At 31.5% G+C, this 11,101-nt stretch overlaps 1 protein-coding gene across 1 annotated transcript; it reads left to right on the top strand.

Moving 5' to 3' along the window:
* Positions 1-3,299: 3,299 nt before the first annotated feature.
* LOC109340912 lies at positions 3,300-6,631 on the top strand. Its single transcript, XM_019578684.1, has 2 exons — positions 3,300-4,187; positions 6,294-6,631. Exons 1-2 carry the CDS (start codon positions 3,541-3,543, stop codon positions 6,532-6,534), a joined length of 888 nt encoding a protein of 295 aa, XP_019434229.1. The 5' UTR covers positions 3,300-3,540; the 3' UTR covers positions 6,535-6,631.
* The last annotated feature ends 4,470 nt before the right edge of the window (positions 6,632-11,101 follow it).

The following is an 11,101-nucleotide window of genomic DNA, read 5'->3' as shown; positions in this document are numbered from 1 at the left end:
TTAGAACCTGTTATGTCAATGTTATATTACTTAGTATTTGCTTTTTTATTCTATTCATGTTAATGAATGTCCAAGTTTTAATATATGGCATATTGGATGAAGCCAAACATAAAAGTATAATGTATAAGTTTCTGTAAAAAATGTGGAATAAATCACATTTCTATTAGCACGTTACACCATTTTGAAATTTTTATCAATGTCCTTAAAATAATCACTACATTTTTTATGATAATTTCATTATTAATTCTAAGACGACAATCACTCTAATTTTAAGATATGATGCGGTGACGGACATATGGGCTGCACTTCATCAATTTAATGATCATCATGACTAATTCACCAACGACTCAAAAATCTTTTATTCAGAAACATGTTAAGATCTTAACTAACCCTTAATACAAAATGCGGTATCGGACGTATGGGCTGTACTTCACTTGTATTAGCAGGATTGTTAGTCGAGATCTAACGCTTATATTTTCTAAAATCAATCCAACCAACAAACATTTTTCTACTTAAAGAACTACGTAAGCCTTGATTCCCTTAATAGGGATACGTAGGACCAAAGTCAATCTTGTCAGGCCCAACTAAAAAATAATTTTTTCATTTAAGTAATTACTCATTAATTAATTAACTTAATTAAAAAGAGGTGTTCCTTTATTTAATAGTAATAACAACAAATAAAAAATATAATAATCCATGTAGTTTAGTATAGGGTACCGCCTAAGGCGGGCGGGTGGGGTGCTAATACCTTCCCTACCCCGTAACCGACTTCCGAACCTGGATATCAAAAATCCAAAAACCCAAGGTAATTGGGCTAAAAAAGATTTTTCTACATTTTTGACAGTAAAAAAAATGTAGTGGCGACTCGAGAGGTCGCGTAGCCGAAAACCGGGGCGCGACAATCATGATGAAAGACTTTGGGTGAATCAATATGTCCCTCCAAACAAGGATGATTTTACATGCAAAAAACAATCAAGGAAAAGGAAAAGTAGATGCAAATAGTCTTTGTATAATTATAGTTTAATTATTGTTTGTAATTTGTATAATTTTGTTTTTTTGTAATTTGCATAATTTTTTTATTTGTAATTATGTATTTTGTCAAAACATAATTGACATGATTTCCATTGCTTGTAGTTTGTATTGTATTGATATTAATAAAATAAACTTCTGATGCCTATATTAATGTGTGTATGTTGTTGAGAATGTATAAATATGTGTGCTATTGTGAATGTCTGTGCTGCTAATAAATGTATATGCAGATATTAATTTCTACAAATCAACATCGAATTCTTCTAGGGGAAACCCTGACATACGCTGTTGTAAAAGATTAATATAATAACTATTTTTATAGATTGCGTTGTTGTATATGATTAATACAACAATGCTACATGTGTTGCACTATTGTATTAAAGTGTTGTTTTGATAATATTTATGAATAATATAACTGCATTTTTTTAAGATTGCACTGTTATATATATGCAATACAACAACACAAAAATAAGCATTGTTAATAATGTCTATAAAATGTGTTGTTTATGTTTGAAAAATATGACAGCACTTTGCGTACGATGTGCTATTATATGTGTGTAATATATGACATCGCTTTTTGTGTGATACATTGTGGTATATATTCAATACAACAATGTATTATAAGTGTTGTTAATAATGTCAATATAATATTGTAGTCAAACAAAAAACATACAAAAGCAATATTATACATCTAAAATATGCATTGTTGAACTACAATTACCCTACAAGAACCCTTGGTCATTTACCATTATACTCTAGTGATACATTGTGTTACTTATGGGCAATAAATTAATATTAAAATATCATATCATTAATCTATATCATACAAATTTGATAATATTTTATATTAGTTATCAAGTGTTTTTATTAGGATGCAAAATCAACCATGTATAACATCCAAATTAGTCTGATGTTTGGAAAATGATGGACATCTTCTTGCCATGATCTCTTCTATTACAATTGGGCTAATGGAGTCCTCGTTGAAATTGGAGAAAACTAGTAGATCATTTGTTCTTAATAATGTCTCATTCTTTGTCTTGGATCAATCATATATTATCACGTGAATAAATTTTTTTTTTGAAAAACAATATGTAACATTCTAAAAGATCATATATTCTTTGAAACAAATGATCTATGTAAGGTTGCTTTCTTTTGTACAAAAAAACTATGTAAAGTTTATTTGATTGATGCATGCTTGATAACCAAGGACAGTAGAGAAAATGATAGAGAAGAGATATACGTAATGGGATATATAGAAATTTGAGAGTAAAAAATTATTAAAATATTAGATAGTTGCTTATAAAAATATTAGGTAGAGCTGATACAAATTTGGGTTTGATAATTAGAAAAAACTAAGTAATATAATTATTATTCGATAACATTAAGTTTAATATTACTTGACATGAGATTGAGAAATGATGACAATCATTATGTTGAGAATAATTCATTCAAGGAACATAAAAACCACAACAACAAAAAAGCTCAATAAAATTTATGGTGATAGCATAAATTAAAAATAAAGAAGGGATCCACTTACGAGTAAGTTTTTTAAACTGACTCCTCATCCTAACTATCAATTATAGGGAAATCCAATTGTTTGAATTAGTGAGTAAATCTAAATAAAATTGATGGGCAGAATGAAGACTAAAAATATGTAAAACTTATGAAGTGTATAAATTTTAGGTGATGGAGAACGTTAGACAACTCGTCTAAACTTTTAGCTCAAGAGGCTAGTTATGACAGTCTCATGTTAAAACCAACTCGTCTAAACTTTAACACACCACCCTTAGATTGCATGTATTTTATTTAAAAAAGTTCAACATATAAATACATTAGTTACTATATATCTCTATAATAGCAAAACAATGTACAAAATTGAGAATGCAAAATTTGGATAGTAATAATAAGTTAAAAAAACATAGAGTAAGTGAATTCTATCCCATGATAATAATATACTACTTCATTTTTTATACTTTAAATATATTTTTAAGTTTATTTTAACCTTTTTAACTTAAAAATACCCCATAGTAGTTATTCATTGTTGTTATTATTATGCACAAAGTTTGTTATAACATTCCATTCCAATATATGATGTTTTTTGTTGTTGTACTTTATGACCATTAAATTATATATTAAGATTTTAATGTTACCAACTGTGCAAGATACCAAAACAAAGAGTTGCAACTTACTTTATCTATTCTCTTCTTTTTTCTTTTCTATGTCCCTATCCAATTTTCTATGCAATCTCTTCTAAGCTCTCTACACCTTTTTCTGTTCTTATTTCCACTGTCACTATTTATTTGTCTCTATCTCATACACCATTCTTTTCTTCTTACATCACTTCCATTCTTCAGCTTTGAGCTTCCAAAGAAGGATGCAACAACTTTTCTCAACCTGCTCCAAAACTTCAAACTTTTTGGATTTCATTCATTAATGGGGTTGAAGGAAAGGGTCACCTAATCCAATTCTCAACTTTTTTTATATTTTTAATTCCTATAAATATATATATATATGTGTGTGTACTTTTTTCTTATAGTACAAGAAATACCTTCTGAAAAAGTTGCATTACAAACACCAAATCTACAGCCTACAATCTTTGAGGTTTCATGTTGTATTTGGACCACCTACAAATCTTTGTTTTCTGTTAATTTCTCTTCTGGGTTTCCAAGAATATCATCAAATATACAAATACAAATGATGTCTCATGTGGATTTGGAACAACAAGGAAGTAGTTACCACCAACACCACCAACAACAACATTCTATGACTGAAAGTAACATAAGCCTATGTTTCTCTGATGATGATGATGATGGTTGCTCATGCTATTCTCATTTTTATTCAACAAATGGTGGCTCATATGATGATTACACTTCTGCTAGTGTTTCTGATCTTGAGGCTGAGTGTGTTGTTGATGATTCTAGGAGGGTTTCTTCTGTCACTGATTGTTGTGTTGAAATGGAGATTGTTGAAAATGGGGTTCATGAGATTAAGGTGAATTTGGATAAAGTGGAAAAGGATTGTAGGATTTGTCAGTTGGGTTTGGAAAGGGAAAGTGATGAGTGTGGAGTTCCAATTGAATTGGGTTGTTCTTGTAAAGGTGATTTAGCTGTTGCTCACAAGAATTGTGCAGAGGCTTGGTTCAAGATTAAGGGGAATAGGTCAGTGAACAACAATACTATATATCTTTCTTTATTTGGATTCTGGAACTTTATTTTTATGCTAAACTTTCATGGTATTTGAAAACAAATAAGGGGGAATTATGGTGAAATTTGTTGCTGCTTGGTTTAATTATACTCATCATAACAATTTTAAGGATGAAAATCACATGTTTTAAGTTGGTGTCCCAAACTTTGTCCAACTCAATAATATAAGTTGGTGTCCCAAACTTTGTCCAACTCAACACTATACTATTGGGCGAGGCAAGGTTTGAGACACACATGATATTCATCCCAATTTTAAGTGGTAGGTTCTAGGCTTCAAAACTCTTAAAACCTTAGAATTCTTCAAATGTTTTATACTATCATTTTACACTTCTAGTAGTTGGTGTAATTTTTTGTACTATCAAATGTATCATTTTAAATTTTTTTGGGTAAGAAACTAATTTCTTTCGGGGTTCGTGGCTGTCTCTCCTAATAAGTGTCACTTTCACGAATTGAACCTTCGATCTTAGGATCCAGTGTAACCTTACACCACTAAACCAATGTCTTGTTGGTGTAGTTTTTAAAACAAGAAATGCATTTAGTATAATCAAATTGTAAAATTTTACCAAAAGGCGTTGGTCCCTAGAATAATCAAAATGTTAAAAGTTTGATTACTGGGAGTGACATTTGTTCGGAGGAGCAACCACGAATCTCGATAGGAAGTAGTTCCTTATCCAAAAAAAATGAAAAAATACTCTTAGTTTCAAGAAATTTGCAAAACTTTAAAGAAAATAAATATAATTTACAATTAAAATATGACACCCTTTGTGGCAATTAGAGTTAAAATTGGAACTCGTTGCTGCCAGGAAAAAAATCATATTACTAGCATTATATTTTCTTGAAGGGCTATGATTTTATTGGTTATAGAGAAAAAAGTCTGAACTGTTACTTTATTTAGTTGGCAATTTAAGTTGAAGGTGGTTTAATTAAATATTGAATACAAGTTTAAAGAAGATAATTGAAAAAAAGGGTGCTTGGATGGTATTTAGGAACAATCATTTCTTCATGATAGGGTAAAGTCACAGTGATTCACTGACATGTCTAAGCATAGTGGGATTCCTTCCTGCTTGCTATGCTTTGCTCTATTTTTTCTAATGAAATTTAGGAATCCTCATATTGCTTATTTTTAATTACTTAATAGTTAATACAATCTCTAAATATTGTATTACGTGAGATATTAAATGTTTGATTACATGTTAAAAATAATAGTTATATATTCTGATTAAATGAATAATTCCTTACTTAAGTGATAAAATACGGTTCTTTTATAATTAAAAAAAAATACTTATCCTAATCAAAGTGGAGGTTTGGCCCCACCAGCCTTCATTTCATGCATTCATCTTTATTTTTGGATGCTTAAAGGTGGCTGATATTGCCACCTAGGACGTTTTAAAAGAATAATTAATGATCCTAGATAATTTTTTCATGATGCATGATGACACTTTACTTTTAGTGTGCATAATTGTACAAGATATTGTGCTGTCAATACAAGTGTCCAGATCCTAGTTGAAGTAAAGCTAATTTTTTTGTATGAATAATAACTTTATTTGTGGATTATGTGTTAGAACTATCAATGGTTTCTATTCATTCTTATGACTAAGAAATTAATTATTTTTGGGGTGTGGTTGCCCTTCCAACAAATATTGCTCCAAAAAATCTAATTATTCATCTTTTGATTTTTTTGGAATTTAGTGAGATCTTACACTACTAAATCAATACTTTATTGATTATCAATTACATGTGGCTCATGCATGGGGAGGAAGAATGTTTTGTTAATTAACATCTCTAATTCCTTTATCAATTTTATGGAAAGTGCTTGATTAAGGATTACTTATTGTTTTGTGGAGTACATATAGTTTTCCTTATTAATGAGCAGTTAATAATTTATAGAATTATTATATTTTTATTGGAGTACACCACCTACCACGTACCACAAACACTTAAAGAAATTTAGCAAATCTTGTCCCAAATTATAATCGTAGCAATTTATCTTAACTTCTTCCTTATTTATGTTAAATTTGTACTTTTCTAATTTTTTTTTCCTATTTGTGTAAATTTTAATAGGACATGTGAAATTTGTCATTCTGTTGTACATAACATTTATGGAGAAAATTCAGAGACAAGAGAGAGTGTAAGTGACACTAACAATGTTACTACTGCAGCTTCTACAATAACAACACCTTCTACTCCATCTTCAGAAACTACAAGATTTTGGCATGCCCATCGCTTTTTGAATTTTCTACTTGCTTGTATGGTTTTTGCATTTGTTATATCTTGGCTTTTTCACTTTAATTTGCCCCAATAATTTCTTGTGACACAGTCTATTATTATTGTTGTTGATAAAAATGCACTTCTAGTCCCTGAATTTGTTAGTCTAAATTGGGTCCCTTAATTTGGTAGCTAAACTTTGTTTATGCTCCAATTTTAGTCCATTTGTTTATTATCATGACAAAAAATTAACAGATTAATGTGATAACAAAAACATAATTAAGAGACTGAGATTGTTGAACAATAATCCCAAACATCCATACTATGCACACACATTGTACCAAACTTGATAGGCAAAACCAGAAAACTATGCATATTTAGTGCAGTAGCAAAAAAAACAAAAAGCAGAGAGGGAGTGAGTTTTTAGAGAAGATGTAATGTATATTTGTAAACATTCAATTTTGACAGGGATAATTTAGTTTTCAGAAAAACTTAGCTGATGAGTAAATTTTGAATCGAGAGGAACCCTAATCTCCTCTCCATTATAAATCAAACTTAGTAACTAATGAAACCCTAATAAAAAAGACAACAAAAAGGAGGCAACCCTTTTTAAAAAAAAGAGAGATAAGAGAAGAGAGGAGAAAGAGAGGTAGTAACCATACCCACTAACAAAGAGAGACAGCAAACTCAATTGGTTCTCTTCTTCTACAAGCTTGTTAGGTTTCATTCTACTCTTTTCCTTCTCCAACTTTAATAAATTCAATGATATGAGACTGCGTTGTCAAATGATATTGCCATGAAATAAGTATGTTTTAGTTTCTTTTCTCTTTTTATTTTTTGGGTTACCAGTGTTGAAGAGGGTGAACCGGTCTCACCCATAAACACTACCGCATATGGTGCAGCCGTGAAGCACCGCGTTGGCAAGGCACAAAACAGAACCATACGATGGTTATGGAGGACCGCACATCTATGGCGCATTGCCGGCTAGACCGTGATGTCCAGGGTTGTTTCCACCACTATTGGTGGCCATGCTGCCATTTTCAGTGGCCAAGCTGTCGCTGCCAGCAGTCTAGCAGCCCAAGTAGTGGGTGGGTGGGTTTCCATCTTGTATTCCTAAATCCTTGATTTAATTTAATCTAAACCCCAAATTAATTTAATCTAAACTCCAAATTAATTTAAACTCAAAACCCTAATCCCAAATTGATTTAGACCTAAACCCCAAATTTAAATTAACCATAAACCCCAATTTGATTTTAAATACTTAAGCCCCAAATTGATTTATTTTAAAACCCTAAAGTCCTAAATTGATTCCCTTAACCCAAATCCCAAATTGATTTGTCCTAACCCTAATTCACATGTGAGTTTCCTTTATTTTCTTTTATTATTCTTTTTTTATTTGTTTATTTCATTTATGTATTTATTAATTTGTCTTTTTTCGTTTTCTTTCTTGCTGTTTTGTTTTTTTGTTTATTTATATTTATTATTCATTCAAAAGAATGTGATAAATAATCTAGTTTTAAAAGCAATATGAGTTAATTCATTGTAGGCAAAGTGCCTTGTCGCGTTACATTATGTTGTAAATGTTTTTCAAATAATTTTTTTAAGCAATACGAGTTAACCCACTATCGGCAAAATGCCTAGTGTCTTGTCACATTATCTTATGTTGTGAATTCTTTTTTTAAAGCATTACGAGGTAACTTATTATAGGTCTAGTGTCTTGTCATGTTACCTTATGTTGTAAATTATTTTCAAATAATTTTTAAAGCAAACTTTATAGTGCCTTATCACATTATCTTCTTTGCCAACTTTATAATGAAAAATGTAAAAAGTAAAAAAATAAAAAATACTACAAATCAACAATTTTCCTGAAAGAACTACGTAACCTTGATTTCTCTATTGTACCTAGGGATACATAGGAGCATATATTTCCATGTTGTGAGGCACTAACATTATAAAAAATGTTGATTTTTTTTTGTTTTTTTTTTCATTTCATTTAAATATGAAGATAAAATTAATATTTTGAACGAATATTGACACTATTAATTTATGTGTCTTTTTTTTAACGGGCGGTATGAGATGTCTAATACTTTCCTCATCTGTAACCGAATCTTGAACTCAATTTTTATCTGTGAGAGAATCAATCTTATTTTCAAAACTAGTTTTTCATGTTTTTCCTCTAAAAATCATCGATGACGACTTCGTTGTATTTATTTGCATATTTCCCGTCGCGTCCACGAAAATGGGGTAGCGACAATATTGATTGTAGAGAATGAATGTAAGTTGTATTGACAAGTATATGGAATATCAAATACAACACCATACTCATCGAAATGTAAAAAATGATATTTATATCTTCTAGTTTAAACTAATTTCAACTAACTTGCTATACAAGGAAAGTATACAAAACTTAACTACTAACTATCAAGGCTAAAATTACGACATTTATTCATCACCTTAATTCAACCTTCACTAAACATTAGTTACACCCATCTTCATTCTCAACTTCTCAAACCTTTCCTTCTTGAGAGGTTTGGTAAAAACATCAGCCAATTGATTCTCTGAAGTGCAGAATTTCAACTTCACTTTCCCTTTGCCCACTTGATCTCTTATGTAATAAAATTTAGTTTTTATATGCTTACTCCTTCCATGAGCCACTGGATTCAAGGCAAGATTAATTATAGACTTTGTCCACCATTAACATAATTCCATCTTCTATTTTTATCTTCAACTCTTCTAACAAAGCCTTCATCCAAACAACTTGACATGAGCACATACAAGCTGCTATATACTCAGCTTCACATGAGAGTAAGGCTACAACATCTTGCTTCTTGGAACACCAACTTATAGGAGCATCACCAGAACATAATAGATAGTCAAATGTGCTTTTTCTATCCATTTTATCTCCACACCAATCTGCATCAGAAAAACCAACCAATTATATGTTGTTTTTGTTGTTTTGTTTTGTAGGAAATGTAATTCCAAGGCCAATTGACCCCCTCAAGTATCTTAGCAACCTCTTTACTACAATTAGATGAATTTGTTGAGGTGTTTCCATGAATCTACTCACTAGACCAAATCCATATGCAATATTAGGTCTGGTATTACGTATGTATCATAGTGAGCCAAACATTTGTCTAAACAAAGTCTTATCAACCTATTTATCCTCTTCATATTGACTTGTAATGATTTCAACCTCAATAGGAGTTGATGCTAAGTTGCAATCCATCATACCAAATCTCTTTAGCACATCAGTAGTGTACTTACTTTGATATATAAGATCTCATAGTTTATCTTCTTCAATTCAATGCCTAAAAAGTATGATAGCTGCCCAAGGTCAGTCTTGACAAATTCAGCCTGCATTTGTTGATTAAAGATCGAAATATCCTTGAGACTTTCTCTGGTGATTAACAACACATCTACATAGAGGCATACTATAAACAATTATGCTTTGTGATTGTCCTTTACATAGATACGATATACCATGTTTTGTTGTGCACTTCATAAAACCAAGTTGCAGCAAGATTGCATCAATCCTCTTATTCCATACTCTTGGTGCTTTCTTAAGCCCGTACAAGGCCTTATGAAATTTGAAACCAACTCTTCTTTGCCTCTAGTATCAAATCCTGGTGGTTATGACATAAACACCTTTGTGTCTAGAGGTCCATTAAAAAATGCAGACTTCACATCCATTTGATGAATCGCCCAAGACTTGAAACTAGCTATAGAAATCACAAGCCTCATGGTCTCAAGTCTGGCTACTAGAGCAAGGACCTCATCTTAGTCAAGATCTTGCTTTTGTAGGAATCTCTTTGCAACTAGCCTAGCTTTGTACTTGGAGACTTCACCATCTGGATTCAACTTGGTCTTGAATACCCACTTCACAACTATTGCTTTCTTTCCTCTTGGCAGTTGAGCTAGACTCCAGGTGTTGTTTCTTTCTATGGATTTTAGTTCTTCCTCCATAGCCTCAATCCATTGTGATTGCTTCAAAGTATCTTCTAAATCTACTGGTTCCATCTCAGCAAGTAGTGTCATATGTACAAAGTCACCATCAACATTGATTGTTGAATTAGAGAACACCTCCTAGTCACTCAGTCTTGAAGGCGGTGTTGTCTATGTCTCTAAGTTGTTGGAGGATTGACCATTATATTAAACATAACAATTGGATTAGTTGCTGTAGTCTCAACACCACCACACTTTCTTCAAATTATAGCAAGGTCTATTGACCTCTTTCAAAACTTCTGAGGTTCCAATTCTAGCATTGATCCTCATTAGATTTCAAATCTCTGCTCATCATAAACTTATTATTCTTTAGATCAAATACTTTATAGGCACTAGTAGAGTGATAGCCCAAGAAAGTGAGTTTTTCACACCTATCATCTAGCTTTCTCCTCCTTGCTTCATGCACATGTTTGAAGCAAACGGAGCCAAAGACCTTCAAGTGACTCTAATTTTTTGTGTGTCTTGTCCAAGCTTCTTCAGGGGTCTTCTCATCTAACCACTTCGTATGACATGTATTGAGTATGTACATTGTAGTGGAAATAACTTTCCCCCAAAACATCTTATGCAAACTCTTTGTTTTTGGCATACTCCTTGACATTTTGAGTATGGTTTTGTTTGCCCTCTCTGTTGTTCCATTGTGTTGAGGTCTGTATGGAGCTATA

This window comes from Lupinus angustifolius, unplaced genomic scaffold (genome assembly GCF_001865875.1).
Source record: "Lupinus angustifolius cultivar Tanjil unplaced genomic scaffold, LupAngTanjil_v1.0 Scaffold_287, whole genome shotgun sequence".
Classification (NCBI taxonomy): Eukaryota; Viridiplantae; Streptophyta; class Magnoliopsida; order Fabales; family Fabaceae; genus Lupinus; species Lupinus angustifolius.
This window is presented reverse-complemented; position numbering and strand designations above follow the sequence as displayed.